At 37.2% G+C, this 22,322-nt stretch overlaps 5 protein-coding genes across 10 annotated transcripts; 2 read left to right on the forward strand and 3 right to left on the reverse strand.

The window, feature by feature from the left end:
• Positions 1-401: 401 nt before the first annotated feature.
• On the forward strand, positions 402-2,166 carry LOC8260734 (high mobility group B protein 7). The gene is made up of 8 exons (XM_002513089.4): positions 402-668; positions 851-933; positions 1,021-1,072; positions 1,167-1,274; positions 1,375-1,432; positions 1,523-1,567; positions 1,657-1,746; positions 1,859-2,166. Exons 1-8 carry the CDS (start codon positions 580-582, stop codon positions 1,922-1,924), a joined length of 591 nt encoding a protein of 196 aa, XP_002513135.1. The 5' UTR covers positions 402-579; the 3' UTR covers positions 1,925-2,166.
• A 75-nt stretch (positions 2,167-2,241) lies between these two features.
• LOC8260735 (DNA damage-repair/toleration protein DRT100) lies at positions 2,242-4,821 on the reverse strand. Its single transcript, XM_002513090.4, has one exon. It carries the CDS (start codon positions 4,269-4,271, stop codon positions 2,493-2,495), a length of 1,779 nt encoding a protein of 592 aa, XP_002513136.1. The 5' UTR covers positions 4,272-4,821; the 3' UTR covers positions 2,242-2,492.
• Positions 4,822-8,056: 3,235 nt separating this feature from the next.
• Positions 8,057-9,634, reverse strand: LOC8260736. Its single transcript, XM_002513091.4, has one exon. It carries the CDS (start codon positions 9,470-9,472, stop codon positions 8,198-8,200), a length of 1,275 nt encoding a protein of 424 aa, XP_002513137.1. The 5' UTR covers positions 9,473-9,634; the 3' UTR covers positions 8,057-8,197.
• A 1,553-nt stretch (positions 9,635-11,187) lies between these two features.
• LOC8260737 lies at positions 11,188-17,002 on the forward strand. Of its 6 annotated transcripts, none has more exons than XM_048379276.1 (15): positions 11,188-11,327; positions 11,405-11,509; positions 11,697-11,757; positions 12,530-12,586; positions 12,701-12,968; positions 13,049-13,123; positions 13,519-13,577; positions 13,671-13,806; positions 14,456-14,552; positions 14,693-14,759; positions 14,961-15,059; positions 15,216-15,305; positions 15,552-15,709; positions 15,978-16,079; positions 16,681-17,002. In XM_048379276.1, exons 2-15 carry the CDS (start codon positions 11,496-11,498, stop codon positions 16,847-16,849), a joined length of 1,452 nt encoding a protein of 483 aa, XP_048235233.1. In that variant the 5' UTR covers positions 11,188-11,327; positions 11,405-11,495; the 3' UTR covers positions 16,850-17,002. The 6 variants fall into 6 exon arrangements, with proteins under 6 accessions (XP_048235233.1, XP_048235237.1, XP_015570801.1 ...); XM_048379280.1 differs by having other exon boundaries at positions 11,189-11,327; positions 16,721-16,845; XM_015715315.3 differs by lacking the exon at positions 16,681-17,002 and adding an exon at positions 16,197-16,564 and having other exon boundaries at positions 11,190-11,327.
• Positions 16,996-22,246, reverse strand: LOC8260738 (protease 2). The gene is made up of 11 exons (XM_002513093.4): positions 21,721-22,246; positions 21,336-21,622; positions 21,058-21,252; positions 20,540-20,886; positions 20,011-20,302; positions 19,501-19,656; positions 18,791-19,156; positions 18,119-18,184; positions 17,932-17,980; positions 17,439-17,562; positions 16,996-17,248 (listed from the first exon to the last, which is right to left on the reverse strand). The coding sequence occupies exons 1-11, from the start codon at positions 22,058-22,060 to the stop codon at positions 17,155-17,157; spliced, it is 2,316 nt and encodes a 771-aa protein (XP_002513139.1). The 5' UTR covers positions 22,061-22,246; the 3' UTR covers positions 16,996-17,154.
• Positions 22,247-22,322: the final 76 nt, after the last annotated feature.

Below are 22,322 nucleotides of genomic sequence, written 5' to 3' on the forward strand. Positions count from 1 at the left end.
CTAACCTCACACTATAATTTACATTCGGTAACATAACATAATGGGTTTTATTACTTTTTTTGGACAATTTCACCCCTTTTTAATTTTATCTTTTCCATCAAATTAGCCCATAAACAAATAAGAGAATAATTATTGTCTTAGAAAGTGGTGCTGTTGATAAGAATATAGCTACTCACCCCAGACCAATAATATTATATTTGGGAAGTAGAATAAAAGAAAATATATGTAATGAATAATGTAGCCAAATGGAAGGGTGGTCAAATCATCCAAAAAAAGAAGGAAATTGAGTTTAGTAAAGTTACAGAGTAAGAGCCAATTTCCATTTCAACCCAAAGCCCACTCTTTTTTTATTCTTTTTGCTTATGGAAAAAACAAAAAAAGAAAAAGGGCGGAGTGCTTTCCCTCTCTTTCAAGATGAGAGCGCCAAAAACCAAAAACAAAATTCCTCAATTTCCCTCTCTTTTTCTCTATCATTTAATCATATTCCCACTTCCCCCCTTTGCCCGCCTCCCTCATTCCCCCTTCCCCTTTCCTCTCTAACAAACATTACCAAATCCAACATCAACTTTCAATTCTGAAATGGCGAGGAAGCGAGTTGAGGCTGAGGATACCGCCACCGCTGCCAATTCCATGGTCCGTGGCAAAGATGGCAGTGCTTTTGCTCGATGGTACCTTATTATCTCTCTTTTCTCAGTTTTTATTTGCTTATCATCTTTTTCTTCTGGGTTTTGAAATCCTCGCCTTTCTCATCACTCCTTCTTCTGGGTGCTTTTCACTTATATCTTAATTGCCTTTCCTACTTTTCCTGGTGATTGAATCTTGATCTAACTAACTAAATAACATATTCCAGTGACGAGTGCAAGAAGGATGTCCCGGTGGCTCTTATAAGCATGCACAGCTGTAGCCTTGAAGCTAGGATCAAGATGAATTTGGGTAATCTATTTCTTCCGTTTCCTTTTTTCTTTTTCTTTTTTCTCTAAAAAAGAGAGCAATATTGATTTTCCTTGTCTTTGCTTTCAGAGGCTCAGATTGTTGAAAAGCCTGCTGAGACTACGAAGAAGCCAGCTGAAAGGTTACCTTTTCAATTTTTATTTTTATTTTTCAATTTTTTGTTTAGCAATACTAGATGGAAGGATTTAATTGTATGGGTTATGACTGTTGTACAGGAAGAAACCAACTTCGACAGAACCGAAGGCTAAGAAAGCTAAGAAAGACAAGAAGCCCAACAATCCTAACAAGCCCAAACGCCCTCCCACTGCTTTCTTTATTTTCCTGTAATCTCTCTCTCACTTTTTCTTCTTTTTGACCCCTGTTTCTTCATTTTAGTTCATTTACTTGTGATCCTTTACATTAACAATTTGCCTTCTTCATTAGGGATGAGTTTAGGAAAACATTTAAAGAAGCAAATCCGGACTCTAAGGACGTTAAAAGGGTAAATAATATGCTTGCCAACTTTAGATCTTTCTTTCCTTTCTTCTGCATTCATCATATTGTGCTTATAATGCCTTTAATGCGGATTTAGGTTGCAAAGGAAGCTGGTGAGAAATGGAAGGCTATGACTGATGAAGTGAGTTAGTTTATTTTTTTCCCCAATGGATAGCTTTTTTACTAGAAAGCTCTTCATTTGTATGGTTTTTGTTTTTGATTTTGTTTCAGGAGAAGAAGCCTTATGCTGATAAAGCTACTGAGCTTAAGGCTGAGTATGACAAAGCCTTGGGAGAAGTTAACAATGCTGAAAATAAAGATGTAAGACCACCCTCAATTGATAGTCGTTTTCGTTTTTCTTTGTTTTGGTTTCTTGAATTTGTTATCGTGGAATTGTAGATTTGATTTTGTTTCTTTCTTTGTGCTTGTTCAGGATGAAGGGGGTTCAGAGAAGGATGATGCTGAGCAGGAAGTACAAGAAGTGCCTGATGAAGAGTAGGATATTTTAACGACTGCGTAGAGGATTGTATATTTTAGGATTTCCTTTAGTCAGTGGGTAACATTGGATGTTTGGTTATTGCTAAGAGTATTATAATCTCTATATGTTTCTTAGTTTAGCATGATCTATCATTTCTTTTGACTTGTTTCAGCATAGCTTATTAGCAATCATATGGCTTGATCCTCTGTCACTAAGTGTGCCAATGAGAAGAATGATATTCAAAATGATCATTTGTGATGAAACTAACTTTTCTTTTTCTGTCTCCATTTAGTACTACATTCACTAGACAAATGATTTTGTATCCATGTGCTTTCTGATGGTAAAATCTCATCAAACTTTTTGCTTCAACAGTCTACTATCATACATTGAAATGGGGCTCTTTCTGTTAATTGAAGTTTACGTTTCTTCAATAATCATGTGCATTATTAAAAATGGCTACAGAAATTATGAGAATATGAAAAAAATTCGACTTTTGTGAACTGTTGCTGACAACACAGGATGTTGCTTCCATGCTAGGCAATGCTAATTTGATATTGAGCTTGTGACCTAGGATGATCGAGTCAGCATGTCACTGGCCCTCCTCTTGCTTTTTCCCTCTACATGGTGGCAAAGGTTTGCCACATAGGCACTGGTTGTGAGCATAAGCACTTGCTGGGAAGATGTTATAAGGCCTCCTCTGTGGAATCTCTCCACAAAGTCTGTTGGCTCTGAAATTTGCATGCTTTAGACTTTTAATTCCCAACAAGGTAGCTGGGATTGACCCTGTGAGTTCATTTATAGATAGGTCAAGCCACTGAAGATTTGATGTGAGCCCAAGGCTTGTTGGGATGGTGCCCGTTATATGATTCCTAGAGATATCCAACCTTTCTAGCTCAATCAAGTTTGAGACAGAACCAGGGATGTGGCCGCCAATCTTATTGCTTCCAATGTTCAGGACCTTCAAGCTCAATCCTTCAGTAAATTCTGGAACAGTGCCAGATATTTGATTGCGTGAAACATCTAAGACCTCCAAAAAGCTGCTTGTCCTGTTATTTAATATACTTGACAAAGACCCAGTAATTCGATTTGATTGGAGGTCAACTGAGGAAATCCCATCTGGCAGTTGGATCTCCAAAAGTTCAAATTTCAGTTGGTTGTTTGAGAGCTTAAGCCTCTGCAAACTAGACATATTGGTGAAGTAACCAGAAATGCCACCGGTGAAATAGTTATCAGACAGGTCTATGGAATTCAAAGAATCTGGCTTTGCAAATTTTGGAAGGTTTCCACCAAGTTTGCAGCCAGCTAGATGAACATCTGAAAGTTCTTTGTCTAGGATCCAATTAGGAATTGTCCCTAAACTGAGATTATTGTAGGACAGGTCTACTGACAATAGAGAAGGAAGTCCCCTGACTTGGATATTTGGCAAACGCTCTGAGAGTGCATTTCTTGATAAATTAAGGTACCAAAGGTTTTGTAATCTTGAAATGGACTCTGGAATTTGACCTGTAAGCCTATTAGAACTCAAAGAAAGATGGGTAAGTGATTTCAGGCTACCAATCTGGTTCGGGATTTTTCCTGTCAGTTGGTTGTGGTCCAGGGACAAGTCCTGAAGTTTAGCCAGGTTGAAAAGGGAAGTGGGTATCTGCCCTGTCAATCGGTTATTGGATAAGTCGAAGAGGGTAAGATTTTCGAAGTGCCCCAGAGTGTCTGGAATCGATCCGGACAACAAATTGAAACTAAGCTCAAGAGTTTGCAAAGCAAGAAGATTTTTGAAAGTGATTGGAATAGAACCTGTTAAGGAATTTCTGGCAATTCCTAATATTTGAAGCCTTTCCAAATTCCCTATGCTTGGAGGAATCTGCCCACCCAAACGGTTCCCGTTTAGTGAGAGGGTGTTGAGGTTAGACAAATGCCCCAAACCAGATGGAATGTTCCCTTCAAGAGAATTATCTTCGAGGATCATTTGTGTTAGACGAGTCAGAGTCGAAAAGCTTTCAGGAATAGGACCTGCAATATGCTTCATGCTACTAATCGCCATAACCTCTAAGAAAGACAAACTAGCCAGAGAGGGTGACAGAGAGCCCCTCATGTAACGGCTGCTATCCCTCTCAGGTCCCTGCAGCACCAAAGCAGTTACCCTCCCAGTCGCAGGATCGCACTGAACGCCTTCCCAATCTCCTCCGCAGCAATCTGTCCCTCGCCACGAGGAAAGAATGTCAGTAGTGTCTACCAAGATTCTAGCTTTGAAGCCAAGAAGAGCGGCCCTATCTGTCTGTGAGCAAACCGGAGTGTGCAGTGGGGTTGTTGTCTGAGCAAGTGAAAGGGAATAGAGGAAAAAAAGGTTAAAAACCCATGTGAGGATCTGCATTTTGGGAAATGGGGGTTGATCAGAAGAGAGATGTAGGTAATAGAATATATAGAATAAAAAAAAAAATGTTGAGAAGTTGGGGATCTGACAGGGGGAACTTTGAATGGGAAAAAGAAGAGAAAAATAATCTTAGCATGAAAAAAGTAGGAAAAGGTGCAAAGTAAACATGGTGGTTTATTCTTTCTAAAGAATTCCTTCACGTAGACAGGAAGGTATAATGATGGTTAGGAAAAAGATTGTGAGAATTATAACGCGGTTGCAAAGAAAACTGAAACAAGGGTCTGCCTTATTTATACAGTGACATAACAGAAAAAGAAGCTGCTGCCTTTTTTTTATATTTTATTTTAATGGTTTATTATTGAAGGCCGGGAAAACATAAAGAAATCTAATTTCATAGAAAAATGAAGTTTAAAGAGAATCACATGGAGAATTGTGACCGTTCGATGAATCACGAGGATCCTAATTGTTACTTGAACGTTGGAGCGCACTTTGATTCAAATGAAGCTGCCGCAGTAGCCTTTTTGAAATCAAATCAAATTCTGTCTAATGTTACCTACGGCTCCACAATCTCATTTAACTTGTGTTTGAATGTTTCAGGGCTTTCTTTGTCTTTTGGGTTCATCATGTGCTCTGTGCTAATGATTTGGCCATTTTTGATCTGTGAGCGAGAGCGAGCTAGCAAGAGGCAGCTTCTTCTGCAGTTAATCAGTTTTAATTTTAACTAATTAACTTGTGACATATATACAAGTAAATATATAGAAAATTTGTGTTTGAAATGGGGATGGTAATGTCGACAAAAGTAATAATTTTGTTTTCATCATGAGAGACAAAAAGTAATTATGAATGACAGTTATACAAAGGGGGGGTGAATTCAAACCTCAGAAAAGGAAGGGTTTAGAATTAGATTAATTTGTGACATATGTTTGAACCACCCAACCCAAAGAGGATAGGGTATTCCGTTGCATCTGAATGTGCATATATGATTATTAACTTTTCCTAATCTGGAAGCTTAGCTTTCCATGAATCAAAGTGGACCATCACTTGTGTTTTGCTGCTGCTGCTGCTGCTGCTTCCAATTTCTCTGCCTCCCTCTATAACTAATGGCAGTACATGTATTTTTAGGTATACGAGTCAAATGATAGGCCCCTCAATATTTCAAATATTCTGGGTTCTTAAAAAACATAATTTACTTATAATATTTGGTGCTTAACAAAGTCCTTTTAATGCCCAATTGGGATCTGAAAACAAAAGCAGGAAGCAAGAGTGTAAAGACCCTTTTGCACTTTCACTGTCAAAGTTTGCATTTGTAAAAGTAATTATGTTGAGCCATGTAGCCTTTCAAAAGCCAATATCACATGCAACAAAAAAACACATTTCCTTTTATCATAATGTAAATGAAACAAAACATTTTATTTTGTCTATACCAATTTGGGCAGTAAAAGCCAAAATATGTGGACACGCCTCTCTCTTTAATCTCATACTCCAATTTTAAACTTACAATTCGTAACTGTTTCTAATTACTGTTAGTATTTTTGTTCAATTTGGATGAGATTAATGAATGGGAGGATAGTATGTAATGACTAGCTAATGATCAAGTATGAATGTGTCTTATTAGTACTTCCACTTCCACTGTGATTGTTTTGTAACAAACTGAACTCATGTCTCTCCAATACTCTAATCAACTCTCCCTTCCTTTTACCATTCCTCAAATTGCTGTACCATACAATAACTAATACTAATACTAGTCATAGCAATTGAATAATGTAATTAAGCTATAATATTAATCAGTGTGCTGTTCCGTTGATTGGTGTAATAATTTGGGGAGACGCGGTGCGAGTGCATGTGGGCATGAACATTAGTGAGTTAGTGGGATATTAACTGTACTGATATGCTTTGCAGATACTGAACAAGGAAACACGAGCTGTTGTTTTTATTACAGGTTGTGATCACAACAGCATAAAAAGAAAGAAAAAAGAAAAAAGGGTGAATGTTTTACATATATATTAGCTGCGATGATTGCGGTAGAATGAGAATTTTGGCCCACTTGATTGGAATCGACAATCTTGACTGTAATATCATCATCATCTTCTTTCTTCTCAATATCTGCTTAACTGAGATTTTGGAGACTTTAAGTTGAAGTTGGACAACCTGGGTTGATTTTGTCCAACATTTTTGTTTGGGTCCCCTACACTACTTATAACCTACGAACCCACTATCATAACTCATTTTTCAAAACATCTTCACCACATGATATTGAAATACACATACACATTCATGTGTGTTTATATCATGGAACCTCTAATTCTCTGTCTGTTTCCTTCAAATTGAGGTCATTGCTAATATTCTAATAATTAAATAAAAACGGATGGAATCATGGTTGGTCCACATTCAACCTTTTAACCTTACCTAATGCGTTGACTCTTACCTCTACAATGTTGTCACTAACCGTTGCATTGAGCCAATGAATCTAACTATCTCTATATAAAATACTTGTTTCCGTCGATCTACTGTTTTTGCAAAACCAGCTTTAAGAGATACATCTTGTCATTTACAGAAACTCATTGTTCTTGCCTTCTCCTTTCGCTCTTCTTACATTTTTATGCAGTCTCCAAAACTGCAAAATTTATACTAATTGGATGATTAAATGTAATCCCAGAACATCCTTTTCACTAGTTCTTAGTTTGAGGTCATCAGTTGAAAAAAGGACCAAAAGAGACCCTACTTATTGGCACTGTGCTGGTGGGTACTCGGGTAGGGGATTCAACCTTGTCGTTGTTGGGTATTAATTATATGAGTGAGTTAGATAGGACGAGAATGATATATATAGGCTTTGGCCTCACACACGATAGTCCTAGAGAAAGCATATATGGGATACATGCGCTTGCTTGGCCAGTTGCCAACAGTTAGCTATAGCACCTTCCTATAGTTTCACTTTCTGGAGGGACATATTACCAATATTATGTGTCTGTCAATGTCTATGCTTCAAGGTTTTTCTTTCTTAATTTGTTATTCCCCTTTCTTTCTTACTTCTTGCATGAAGGTGGATGCCAATTCTTTTGCTATAAGTAACACGAAAAGGTTCTTCATCAAAATTCTTGTATTAATTTCTTTTGAAGCTAAGGAATTGTGTTTTTTTTTCAAATATAAATGAATACGTATTGTAGGCCAACTGTCAAGAAAGAAATGACATTAACCTCCATTCACGATGATGTGGTCACAAATCTCACCTATTCATCATTAACAATTCATCTACTCGTGTTATTTCGGTCCTCATGTTTGGAAATGGAAATGGAAACCTTTTGCACGGAGCTTGGATCCAATCCAATTTGCTATATGGACTGCAGATAAAACTCTAATCAACTGGATTTGTGGCCTGCTATGCTATGATATTTGGAGTTGAGGTAAGCGGTCTGGCCCATTCTCCTATCCAATTGCACACTTTCTTTGTTACTCTACTAATGTTGTACCAAACTTACTTTTATTTTGTTCCATTTTACAAGTTTTCCTTTTACTGCCTTCCGAGAATGAACTAGTGAAGGAGGTCCATGATAATAAAGGTTCACCAAATTATGCATGCACAGGATAGATAAATATAAACAAAAACCTTTCAGTATTTTCTTTCTTCTTTTTCGCACTTGAAATTATGTCAAGCCACATTCTTTCAATTGTTAAATTTCTCAGGGACAATTTGCACCTTGGACAGATATTTTACAGTAATACTAGCTTGAGAACAAGGGTCTTTCCCAAGATATCGACAATAAATATATAATCTATGAAAGATAGGCTAAAAGAAACACAAAGGGCATATCATATTATTAGTTTTAGTAGAAAACAGGAGAGAACAATCAAGAGTTGCCATGCCATGCACATACATCGCAGTAAAGCTAGTGCATTTTATTATGTAAGGAGGAGCGGAACTATTCAATTTATCTCACAAGCCCTAAATTAAGGATGCCCCAAGATGTGTTTGGCCATGACTTTTCCTTAGCCTTCATCAACAGCACTCTACCCCAAGCAATCCATCCTTCCCATGACGTCCTCTTATCCCAAGGACTTCCCCACTCCAACATCAGTGTCACCCCTTTCTCTGCCTCTCTTTCTGCCTCCTCAAACCTATCTTTCGTCAAGTAAACCTGACTCAACACCACATGTGGCTCCCCAACATAAGGGTTCTTCTCGATACAACTCAACAACAATTCCTCTACCTTGTCCAGTCCTCTCTTTGACAAATCACAAACAGCTTCCCAGTATAAGTCCCTTGCCTCTATCTGCTGTCTTGCATCTAAAATCCTAGTGCACTTATCAAACACCGGTGGCACCACAAGCTCTATATCTTCGTCCCTCTCTTCATCAACCTCAATTCCACCTGCCCTGATCCTCTCTTCTACAAAAATCTCTTCCTCTCTCCTGATCAAAGTGTAAATTGCACCCATTCTTGAAATAGAATTGATCCATAGCCCTGGCTTGCCATCTCCGGGCCACAAAGAAGCAAGATTATTCCCTGAGAACTCGAGGCGGCCATCAGAGTTGTCAAATAGCAAATCTTGAAAACTGAAGAGTTGGTCACTGAAATCAGCCATTGTCATCATGACAAAAACGGCGACTATTCTTCTTGTTACAAGAACATCTTCCCCAGTCTTGATACGTTTCACAGTGATGCCTGCAGCCGGCAAAAGAGAATTGATTTTCTTCCTCCAGGAATCCTCTGCGTCGAACACACCTTTCTCCTTTGCATTTTTCAGAGATATCTCAGAAAGAAGAAGGTGCTGAACGAGTTCAGAATCAGAATAGTTGAACAAGAGATCATCGTGAATCAAGGGCTGGCGAGGAACGATGCAAAACAAGTGAATCAATCTCTCAGCAGCGGGACCAACATGTCCACGGACCACGTCACGGCCGGTATTAGGATCAAAGATAGCAAGATTGACATAAGAATTGGAATAAGCAGAGTGGAAAAGGCCACAAAGACAGACAGAGTCAGAGGCGTTCCAAATTTTGAGTATGCGATAAATGTCGACTAAATGATCAAGAAAGCTGCCATGCTTGTGCCAACACTCACCGGCACCAACAGAACGCAAGACGGAAATTAAAGCAGGGAGATTCTTGTCGACGGATTCAAGCTCTCCACGAAGGAAGGGGCGAGTGGAGGCTAAAAGGGTTTGGAGATAATTACTGGTTTCTTGATGGAGTGAAGAAGGCATGTTGGATGGTTGGGTTTTGTTTGGAAAGGAAAGGAAAAGGGAACGAAGTGAAGAAGGAGGATGAGATTAGGTTTCTGGAACCATTATTATTACTGAATAAAGAGACGTAATGCGATGGGGTTTGTTTCTGTTGAGTCATGAGTGGAACAGATAAGGTTGTCCGCTTACCAAATACAAACACTTTAGATAAATTATATACTGAACTATTTTCTTGGCGTAATTGCTATATATAAATCTTAAATTTCACCTAATATTTTCTTAACCAATTATCATCTGGGCTTCACTTATTATGTAAGAATTTTAAATGGTCGATTACCTTTGACGTGTTCTTGGAAACTGTTCTTGTATTATATTGGTAGCTGTAAAAAGAATACAGGGAAAAAGTCCAAATTTGATTTTAATATTTAACGGTTTTGTCATGTTAGATTTTCAAGTATCTCTCAGTTTAAATATGACATTAATATAAGCAAAAGAAGAGAGGGTTAGTAGGGAGTTAATCTTCTGCAATTTTGGCATTAGGGCCAAGAACAGGCCAGACCTTCTCCTGAGAACCCTCAAGAAAGAAGCTGATGTTCTCGGGTTGGTTGGTTTATGGGCTCTAAACCCAGGCCTAGCTTAAGACGATGAAATGGTCAATTCCATAGGCCTGAGTTCAATACTTAATCATCCCTAACCAAATTTTGTATGTAATAATTAATAATAACTTTTGTTATCAGGAGCTTAGCTTATTACTTGATTTTGATGCATTATCAAATGATAAAAACAAAAAAGATGAAATGGGACGCAGTCTATCCTATTAATAAGTCATTTTGGTTGTAAAACTGATCGTCGTTCATTCAAAATGTCAAACATCCTCTTCTAAACTCAATTATATCCATTAATTATTGTGAATTTGATGATTAACCATCATTTTTATTCTTTTTCCACTCTTAAATGACCAGATGCATAACTTTCTATTCTGACACTTGTTCTCATTTTTCATGTATAGCTAACAATTTTGGATTTGTCGTCAGCTAATCAAATAAACGCATTATCTGTTTTCTGTGTGAAACATAAGATTATGATAGAATTTCTCATAATTTAAACAATGTGGCATCATTATATATGCTATATATGATTGGTATAAATACTTTGGATAAAGAATAAATGAGGATATGCATGATGATGATACATAAGCAAGACTTACAGATACATGCCTCTTCAATCATTATTTTGCCTTGTGACTGAAAGGTTTATTCTTTCTTTTTTCCTCTTTTAAAGAGGGAAAGATTCTTCTGAATTCAGGCACTATAAATGGGAATTTCCATAATTGAAATGAAGGCACAAAAAGAAAAAGAAAAAGGAGGGTAAGGTAGTTGCAAAATAAGGTTAAAGTTCTCTGTTAAAAACGTGTTTATGAAATGAAGCAGCAGCTAACTCTAAAATTCACATTCATATTCACATGATGATGATGGGGATGGGAACTCTCTCAAAGGATACACATACACTACAGCACAGCATAGAGCTTGTCAGGAAAGCATTACCATCCTCACGTTTTTCAGGTTTCTGTCTTTTTTTGTTTAACTGTCATTGAAACACTGCCCAACACACTATTACTTTTGTCTCCTTTTTCACATTTAGCTGTTTATAATTGAAGTTGGCCAATCTTTTTTCTTTTCCAGCCCTTTTCAGGGAGTTCACCTTAATTATCATTTCTACTGAATAAAGTAGCTGTTTTTATTACCAAATCTTCGCACATATATATATTTTCATTTCCATCATTTTCACAGTTAACTACCCAAACCCAAAGGTCGTATTATACAAGCATTTGAATTTCTGAGATAATAGGAATTGTTTACAAACAGCCTATCTTCCTGTACGTCTCAGTTTTTCTTTTCTTTTTCTATAACTTCTCTTAATTGGTTTGTCACATTAACCATTTAATTTTAGCAGTTTTCTTTTCTGATTTCTGACGTGTGGGATCTTTGTGGTCTACTCTCTGCAACACAAAAACAAATAAAACAAAGGCAAAAAAAGCACAATAATGAGCATTACACGGTAATCATTCCCACAAAGCAAAGCAACCCAATTTGCTTTTCGGTCACACAAGCTCTTCAACTGTAACTTAACAAACAAATCACGAATTTCTTCACCTCCTCCATTTGCTTCTTGTTTCTGCCATTTTCTTCATTTGTCATTTCATATTTTTCTTTTGCCCTGCTGACTTATGTACGTGTTTCTGCAGAGTCATTTGTAAAGACTTTGATGTATCTTTCAACTCTTTTCTTAAGATCACAAGCCATAAGGTGAGGTATTCATGTGGCTACCCATGCCTCCCTTTTCATTGTTTCATCTTTTGATACAACCAGCTTTTGATTTCGAATTAGACCCACAACTTAATTTTTGATATTATTCGATGCTAAAGTTTATTTTGGATGTCTATGAAATGGTTGCTTGGTAAGATAGTTCTTTTCATTCAGTATTTCTCCTCGTGACAAGATTCACATACAATGATATATAGTGCAATTCAAAGTTATATTATTCCTAAAACATTTGTTAGTTTTAACAAGAATAGACCCTTAGAATATTGAAGGACCCTATAAAGATTTTGAGTCAATATTTTCTTTGCAACTATGCATCTTGGATATGTCTATACAATGGCTGCCCGTGGGTTGCCGTCTATGTCTTTATCCATGTTTAGTTGGTTTCCATTTGCGCTTATTTTCTTCTACAATGTTTTTCATAGTATTGAGATGTTTTAGAAAATTTGGAGTTATATGCTTAAGTGTCTGCTCTAAAGTTGTCAGTGGCTCACATGAGTGCAAGTCATTACTTGCTATCTTCCAGTTTTTGTCCCACTTGATGCAGTACTTTATTGAAATTATGGTTTTTCTTTCATCCTTATATGATTATATCTATATTTCAAGGGGCACTGCTTCGATCACTGTGCATTCTCAATTCAAACTAATTGTCGTGATGTTACATTAGACAGAAAATGATATTCTATTTCACTTGTGACAGTTTGGTAGCATGCTACTATTGGAATAACATAATTGACTGCTTGATCTAAAGTTGCAGTTGGCACATGATTGCACATCATTTGTCGACAATATTCCAGCTTTGAACTCACCTCAGGTATTTCCATATGGGAAAATATATAGATCGACATCTTGGTCACCAGATAACAGTTTGTTTGATTCTATATGGTTATGGCCTTGCAAATGTTCACATTTTGCGACTATTTTTCAGGAACTAAATTTTGAGCATATGGGGTGCCTGGTATCCACGCAGAAGGGTTCTGGTGGCAATGGAAGGTGGCCAAGAAATGTTGGGGAAGTTGCTGTTTTTGTTCCTGCAATAAGGATTCCTAAACCAGTCGACTTTACTCAACAATTAGGCGATGATATATCCAGAACTTTGGTTGAAAGGCTATCTGCTCTCAGAACACGAATTGTGGTCATGGCAGGGCAAGAAGCACCCAGTGCTACAAAACCAAGAAGAACAGCAACACAACATGGTTTGTTAAGTTACTAAGAAGCGAACACATTTAACGGTTACCATGGCAGTTCATTTATATCAATTGGTCTGTTTATGTAGGAGGATCCACATTGGCTGATCTTCAGCAGGCTCTTGAAGATTACTTGCCAGTCCTGTTGGGGCTAGTTGAAAATGGTGTGTACATGATTGAACAATATTTCTCTTTGCACTTCGAACTGTAAGTCTGATCTTAAAAAAGAAAAAAGTGTCTAGTTCCAAGATAAAGGAGGCAAGAAAAGGCTAGTGAAAATTGACTTCTGCATGTCTACTCAGAAAATAGATAAATAAATAATAATAATAATAATAATAATAATAATAATAATAATAATAAATGATTAAATTTGTGGAGGTTCTGTTTTCTCAAAAGATTATTCGAGTAAAAGAACTTCAGAATGCAAAACTGTGACTATTTAAACAATTGCTTCCTCTTTCTAGCACAAAACCTTAAAGCAGAACTCAGAAATATAGCTTTCTCAGTCGCGTGTTCACTGTTTGAGCTAGTCATTCATTATTTTCATTACGTCATGTAGGAAACGAGCCACAGCACGAGTTGCATTTCTCTTGGTTGAATCAGGAGGACACCACAGAGGTGAGTTTGGATGGTAGAATTTTAGTTAATTTTATGAGGCTGTTGGAACGTGTTTGTGACAATCCTTATGATTTAAAATTATTATCTTTGCAGGAGACGACTATGTCAACCACTTGGTATGAGGTACTGTCAGTTTTGCACTTGATGGCTGTGTTATCATTATCACAGGCCAATTTGTTGCTTCTTCCTGTAACATCTAACGATGATCATCTGTCCAAATTATCAGAAGGTGAGCTTCGGCTTTTCTACGTACTTTCTGTGTTCCTGTTTACACCAGTTTTTTTTTTCTTTGATAAATAGTTGGGGAATCAAGTGATGTCTTATGATATTATTTGTACCTTTGTGATGTCCAATCCTTACTGTGTTAATGGACACATTTCTAGAGAGGAAAATTGCTCCAAATTCTGTGCACCTCACTATCACATGCAACGAATTTTCAATGAGAAGTGTATAATCATTCTCTGACATACTATGGGCTTTATATAAAGTATATGCTGCCAAATAATTACTTCTGGTTGAAGAGTTACAGTATCTTCAGTTCAACTAGTAATATTGATAAGCAATTTCCTGTTGCTGACTAGTGTACTATGACTAATAGGCTCAAGGAATTTCAGTACAATCTCATTTGATTATCCCTGACAATTTTATTTTGTTTCTAATAAGTTTTCTTGCATAAGTTCATATTATTTCTCATGTCCACACGTACATTCACTTGCTAATGAACTTGTTGAAAGGTCGCTTGTGCTGTTCTGTCTGTTGTCTGTCAGGCCGGCAGATATAAGCAGATAATTGTATGTGTTTTCACTGTTACTGTTCTGGCTTGCGCTTAGATACTTCTTATGGTTCCTGCTAAGAGAAATAGTTTCTTCGTTCCACAGAAAGGAGACGAGCTTGTATTGATATATTTTTGAAGGCAGCAGGATACTTGGATTTCTCTATTCAGCATGTTCTCCCTCGGTTTCCTCCTGAGCTAAGGTTTACTAAACAAATCTTGCTTCAATTTGAATAATGGTTGCGTGCTTTTCAGACGACTATAAATATTTTAGGTTATTTCTTACAGAGGTTTTTCACGCTATTGAAAGTAAAACTGACTCCTAACACTGTGGTTCCTGTAGGAAGGATTTACCCCTAGACCTGGCGGAGGGAGTGCTTCGAGCCCTTTGCCTGCAAGCACTAGGCCAGGTAATAGCATGGCGATAGGCAACATGCCATTGCCTCTGTATTTTTATGCTTCTCGGTAATCGTTTAGCTATTAGTCTCCTAATTCACAAACAACAGTATATTTTCCAAGAGTAATCTGAAAAAGTAATTATGTATTATTGTTTTTTCTTCAGTTGAGATGTCTCTTTCATTTCATTTTCTGCTCCTCCATGCATGGTTTAGGGTGTTGATGTTCAGCTGGGAATGGCAATTGATAGCGTCAAGGCCACGTTGGCCGTCAAAAGAAGGCTTGCATGTGAGATGGTAAAATACTGGCATCAGGTACGAATTCTTCATACATCCTACAAGTTATTAGAACTTGAACCAGTTTAGCCAAGGCTCAGTTGCAGCAGGGGCTGATGCATTTATTTATTATCTCTGGTAGTGGTGTTTAATTTGAGTGATATTTCTGATTTTTTGTCTCTAATTTTTGCGCAGGCTCAAGAGAACATTGTAGACCTTCCACTAGCAAATGGATGGGGAGAAAAGCATAAACTTTTTATTCAATGGAAGTATGCTGAAGCCAAGGTACACTAACATTTTCTTTTATGTCCATTGCAGTTTTTTAAATTTTCAAGTGTTGGACAAAAATTTGTTTACTATCTTATCTTAAGTGAATAAGATAGTAGCTACTTGTATGGAGTGTATATGTTGAACTGAATCAAGGAGAAGTCTGTGGTGAGGAGTTGTAATTCTTGGCAATGGCATTTGTTTCTTTCTTTTGCTGGCAATAAAATAGAAAGACAGTAACATAAAGCACCTTTCACAAACCAGGCAGTTGCATACTATTATCATGGCTCAATCCTTGACGAGGGGAATGCAGAGAGATCAAAAGAGATGGCTGCTGCTGCTGCTCAACAAGCAGCTGAGCTTTTCTGTAAACAAAGTAAGAAGAGTTGTGAATCTTTCCATATGGCCCCTCCTTTGTCACGGTAATTTACTTCTCTCTTGTTATATATCTGTGCATAGTGTATGCTCTCTGTTCTTTTTTTTGTTACTTTTATAATAGGTTTGTTTGGCATATTGCAGTTAGAATATGCTATTCTTGGCACGCTAAACCTCAAATGTTCTTTTTAACGTTTAAAACGCAGTTCCTAGTATATATTGATTAGGCTTGGGTGAATTTTATAGCAAGTTGATGGCATATTTAAGTTTCAGTTGTAGTCCACTACTATGCTAATGTACTCTTGCCTGTTTCAGAAATCCGACTAGTTGGGGAACTACCAAGTTACTCTCTGAGAAGATTCCTAGAGATAAATTAAGCAAGGCTCAACATAATGCACCTCAGCACAATGATGAAATGTAAGACAACATTACCTTAAATCTGACACCAATATCTTCTGCAAATAATTAATTTGAAACCAAAAAAAATAATAATAAAAAAAAGAACACTTCTATTAAATTTATGCCTCAATACAGGATTCTGCAAACTGCTCCGGAGCTGCCAGATTTTGCTTTGTCCCTAAAACCCGATGAATACCAGCTTCCACCGGTGGATCCCTCTTGGAATGCCAACTTACAAACTCGAAACTTACATTCCATCTAATAAAACACAGAATAATAAAGGGATGATTTAGAACATGTGTTATCTTTTTGGTTAAATTAATAGCATTCCTTAAAATAGTACAATGTAAATGATTCTGATTTTGTCCATTTGTTATTCTGTAAATTCACATTGAAATTATCAGCACTGCAACTCTCTCCAATTTCCTTGCTTTTCCATCTGAAACTAAAGTTGCAGACTTGTAATCGGTAATGTCACTAATTTGCTTTTCCATTTGGAACTAGAGTAACAGACTTGCTTCTTCTTGCATGGCAGTAACATTTACAGTTATCATTTGGATGATCCAGAGATTTAAGATCAAAAACATTTTTGTTAATATTCCGTATTTACCACTGGTAGAATTGGAAAAGGAGCACTAAGATTCATAAAATTTTTGAAGTTAAAGGCACCACTTCAATCATCATCATCTCATGCCAACAGAAGCATGCAAAGTCTCCCTTTCTTGGGCATGAGAGGAGAACCTAGCAACTTGAAAAGGGCTCACCTATCCTGGAAGGAAGTGGAATGAGGATCTCTCCCATCTGAAAAAGGCGACATCAATGTGCCATCCCATAAAGCAGGTTCGGGTTCCAGTCCAAGCAGAGATGCAGAAGGAAAATTAGTTTCCGTTGCTTAAGACTATTGGATCCTCCATTAATAAATTTTGCGCAACACTTGCTAACTTAGTCTTATTAAAATTCAATAACGAACGAGAATGCCAATCTTTCTAGTATTAGCTCCAATAACTTAGAATGCCAATGTAACTATCACATTGCATGCAACTAATATTGTTTGTCAATGGGGAATATACTCAGTCTTCCACAAGGCACAAGTTCATAACTTCTGGCCAGAACCAAGGTCAGGGATCATATTTAGAACCTTCAACAAAAATGTATATCTAAATGCATCTTCTTGAAGCCTCTCAAATCTGCACCAACAAAACACAGAACCTTAGTTGCTTATTTTAGAACATCTTAGCATAACAACCCACACTTCACAAATGCTCCAAGAACATTTATTGATGAGGAGGGCACATGCACAAATTCGTATGCGCACACACGAAATAAAAGGAGAATAGGAGAGACAGCCTTAAATAGTATAAAGAAAAGAAACTATACCTTCCTGACTTTGAAAAATGTCCAGCGCCAAGTTCACATTTGAACAACAGTAAATTATCATCAGTTTTCACATCCCTCAGCTTTGCTACAAACTTTGCAGGTTCTGAATACATGACTCGAGAATCTGCCATAGGTTTTCAGAAATTAGACCAAATAATAACACTTAATCATTACATATTGAGCACAAATCATCTGTCTTCAGTTCCGTGTCTTCCTATGCCATCATTCGCTTTCCAACAAACCCTACCATTCTATTAGCCTATCAAAATGTTCAACCAGAGCACATTTGGATACTAAACCATGACAAAAGCCACAAAAAATGTTCAACATCTAAATAAATTCGGTACTTTGAAATGTATTACTTGGAACGGTAGCGGGTGAGTAGACTGATTCAAAATAATGAACTTGCACTCTCCCCACTTACCCACATATTTAGTACACTTAAAAATGCACTGACTTTGAAAATTTGAAGTCACCCAACTTAAACACTCACCATGTAAGCCAGCTGTAACAAGGATGTGGGGATAATTTTGAGGCTTAACCTGTACAAGAAATATGTTACAACATAATTAGAGAAGCACTTTCACGTTAACAGAAATAAATGCTGGTTATTCTACTCCTAGCTAGTGAGATACTGGTTAACAATACACGAGCAACAATTCAGAGTATGTCGTTCTTACATTATCAACAGGGGAGTATGACTTCATGTAGAAGTAGAACTCCTCCTCCCGAGGGTCGCCCCATTCCTGCAATAACCAAAAGAGATCAGCTATCATTCCTATACCTGCAATGAAGTACCAGCAGACCTAATGCCTGCAAAGGTCATAAGTCAACTCTAATTTAACTCTTTAAGAATGACTACTGAAAAGCAATGGTTCAAACCCTAGTTTAAGAACCACACCACAAAAAGAAATAAGAAATATGTCAATGGAGCATTTTCTAGCGAAACAAACAGTGCCAACCATAACATTATAGCACACCACATGATAAGAAGATAATACAAGAGAAAACTTGAAATTCTAGGACGCTGATCATCAATCATCTCAATGCATATGCCATGCTCTAATTCATCATATGGAATACACATCAAATTCCATATAAATGCAGCACCAGCAAAATTCAAATTCAAATTCGAAAATTGTTTAGGGGTTGTTGCTTTTTGCAATACGAGAAATCTAGGTCTTATTGACCACACACTATAGATGCAAGTCATGAAAGCAGCCACGCCATGCAAACCAAGCAAGAGGGTACAACTGTCCCCAAGCTCTTCGTCCTAAGATCATCCAATAAAAAATGGCCTTCCCTTATATAGCTAAAAATGTTAGAATCATTATAAAGAAAGAAAAGAATACCTCCCACTCTTCAGTCGTAAGAGGAATACTCGGATCAAGCATAGTAGTCAGAACATCCACAAAAGGTACTCCAGCAACAGCAGCCTTAAACAAATCAGGCCTCATATTAAGAACAGAACCAATAAGCAAACCCCCTGCACTCCTTCCTTCAATGCAAAATTTTTCCTTGGAACAGTAGTTCTGTTCTATTAAATACTCTGCACAAGTAATAAAATCTGTGAAAGTATTTTTTTTCTTCAAAAACTTCCCATTCTCATACCACTGCCTCCCCATCTCACCACCTCCACGAACGTGAGCTATTGCAAAGATAAAACCACGATCCAATAAGGACAGCCTTGATGCCCTGAATGTTGGATCTATTGACATCTGTTAATAACAGAAATTATTATTAAGCAAATTTCAAATGGAAACACCAAAGTACATGTGAGAAATGAGAAGAAACTGAACTTTATAATGTGAGGAACAAAAAATAGATCTACTAGACACTAATAAGCAAACATAATTAGAAATTTCAAGTCACAGATGGGCCATAAAATCTTGAAAAACGTTAATCTTGTATTAGATTAAACATACAATAGTAGCTGCAAGTTTCTCAAGAACAGGTACTTGAAACAGATATCCACTTTCAAATACTAAACAAAGAGTCCACCACTGCCAGCGCAGAAATTACCTTTTCTGTGATAACAATTTATCCCATCATTTGATCTTACCTCATAAGAACCATAGCCATAAAGCAATAATGGATCAGAGCCGTCCAGTTTCACACGATTTTTCCTATAAACAACTGATAAAGGAATCTGGGTGCCATCTGAAGCTCTAGCCCATTTCCTTTCAGTAACATAATTAGACGAATCAAAACCCAATACCTGAATTAAATAGTGAACAGAAATGCACATTTGATGATCAGATAGCATTCTGATATAATAAGAGCTAGTGGATACTGAAACCATACAAACTTAAAAAGCAGATGATAACAAATATGAAAACCAAAATACATCTTATCAACCCAAATATACATAATAAATGTAGATCTCTGGGAACAACAAGAGGCAGTAAGTTCACTAATATAATGATATTGCTCCAGTTTATGATGAAAAAAAATGTCCAGATACAGGTCTCATGTGAGAGATTAGGTAAGACAAACACACTGCAAGCAATCATGTTATAAAACAATTAAAGAAAAAATGGCAATATGTGGAAAAGAATTTTTCATAACTTACTGTGTCTATCTTCTTCAAAACAGAGATGCCCGTGTTCATATCATACTCGTAAACAGAGTGAGGCGTCCTCAAAGAGCTGTATGAGAACCTTAAAATGCTAGAAGAAAATTCTGATTCTTCTGAATCTACAGTATATATGGGGTCAATGAACTCAACAGGATGACCACCTTTAAGGCTCAAGAGCGGCTCATCAACAGGTGGAAAATGATATGCCATTATTTTTGGAAGACCATTTTCACGCTCATATACAACTAGATGATCAGCAAAGACTTGTGCATCCCAAATTTTTACACTGGACAAGACAAAAGATTGCAGAGGATGATGAGACCCGATGAAAACCGATAATATACTATTTCTGTGATTACAATTAGAAATTAATACTTCCCTAAAAGCAATTTATCATAATGTACAAAACATCAATGAACAACCAAAAAATACATCTATGGAGACTGGTATGTTAGGAGTTCAACATGAGCTTTTTATCCAAAGGAAAAAGACAGACTGAATATCATAATAAAGACAATATTACCTTTCCCTATGAGGAATAAGAACTGTAGTGGCAGAAATATTATCCACTGGACAGGCTACTAGCTCTGAATTAAAAAGATCATCAGTTCGTCTACGAATAAAGAAATGGTTTCCACGATGGCTGACTGATGTATCAGTGCCATCAACGCGAGGCATCAAAACCTTAGCACCATCTTGTGGCTTGGAAACATCCATGTAGAGGACAAAACTTGTAAGTTTGCTGTCAGATACAACAAACAAATACTGCTCACTCTCTGAAGGTTGAATACTAAGAGAAAATTTCTCATCCTTCTCATGGTAAAGGCAAGAGTCACTTGATTGATCAGTTCCCAACTTGTGTAACCACACCTAGGAAACCAAACCAAGCATCTTCACGTGAAAATAACTAGAATGGGTAGCAATGAAAAGGCAGAAACCCAGGAGATAGGTCTGGGTCCATTGAAATAATAAAAACTCCAAAAGAAAAGGAGCAATGCATCGTAATGTAAAGCAAAAGGCAGTAATTTGAAAAAGAAATACCTTATCAGCCCGATGTATGTCATCCATTGTAGTGTAAACCAAAAAATCATTGCCAGCCCACGCAAGAGAGGATGTTACAGCAGTGAGGGGCTGAGCGACAGGGGATTTAGTGTCAGCATCAATGACATGGACTGTATAAATCTCATCTCCCTTGGTGTCTTGTGCATATGCAACCAATTTATGATTAGGACTGACCTGAACAGAAGGTTGGACAATGAAATATTGAAATAGGAATTTGAAAAAAAAAAAAAAAGTAGGTGATAATTTTATTTTTGAACCTTGAAAGCACCGATTTTATAAAATTCAAGTCCATGAGCGTTAACATTCTCATCGAGCAGAACGTGCTCAGGGGGGGCATTAGGTCCGGTAGGCATGACATCGTGGACAGAAGGAGGGGTGGTATGATGAGTGGGAATAAAGCGCCTGCAGTGCAGAGAGTACTCCTTACCCTCCAAAGTCCTAGTATAATAGTAATAAGGCCCTTTTCTTCTGGGTGCAGATATATCATCCTCCTTGATTCGCCCTCTTATTTCAGCAAACAGCTGTTGCTCAAATGGTTTGGATCCTTAAAAAGAAAAGAGAGAATGTAAAACAAACATCCTCCTCCGAGGTCATCTCAGTAGCAAAATGAAAAAAGCATTAAAAGAAAGAAAAGGAGAGTACCAGACATAATAGAGTCGGCATAGGCGTTCTCTTGTTGGAGGTAAGAAAGGACATCAGCATTGGAACGAGAGTCATCACGGAGCCAGTAATAATGGTCCACTCTAACATCTCCGAACTTCTCCATGACATGATCGACCTTCTTTGCCACCGGAACCGGAGCCGATTTCATCAAGGGCGGCGACATGGACATGGACATGATATTAGGAGGAAGAGACAGCAAGGAGGAGAAGGAGAAGAGTGCGAGTGCGGTTGTTGTCGACGCAACGCTACGCCTTCCGAAAATGCCTAAGCCTAACTGTAACTGATATAAATAAGACTGATTTTGATGACGGAGCATCATCTCAGACTACGATGCTTCGAATTTTTTATATCTTTCTTCTATTAGTAAATAAATTAAAATAAACAAATTTGGGCTAAGTGGCCCTTTTATTCAGCTAACCCCCAAACGCAAACCCAATTCAATTCTCAGAAAACTGCAATAAATCCCAATTCAAACAATGACTCACAGAGATTTGATTACATGCTGCAATTTTGTGCTTTGTTTTCTATTACATATATTTGACATCAAAACCAGCTTCAATTTCATCAGCCTTATTCCAGAG

Source organism: Ricinus communis, chromosome 9, assembly GCF_019578655.1.
Source record: "Ricinus communis isolate WT05 ecotype wild-type chromosome 9, ASM1957865v1, whole genome shotgun sequence".
Classification (NCBI taxonomy): Eukaryota; Viridiplantae; Streptophyta; class Magnoliopsida; order Malpighiales; family Euphorbiaceae; genus Ricinus; species Ricinus communis.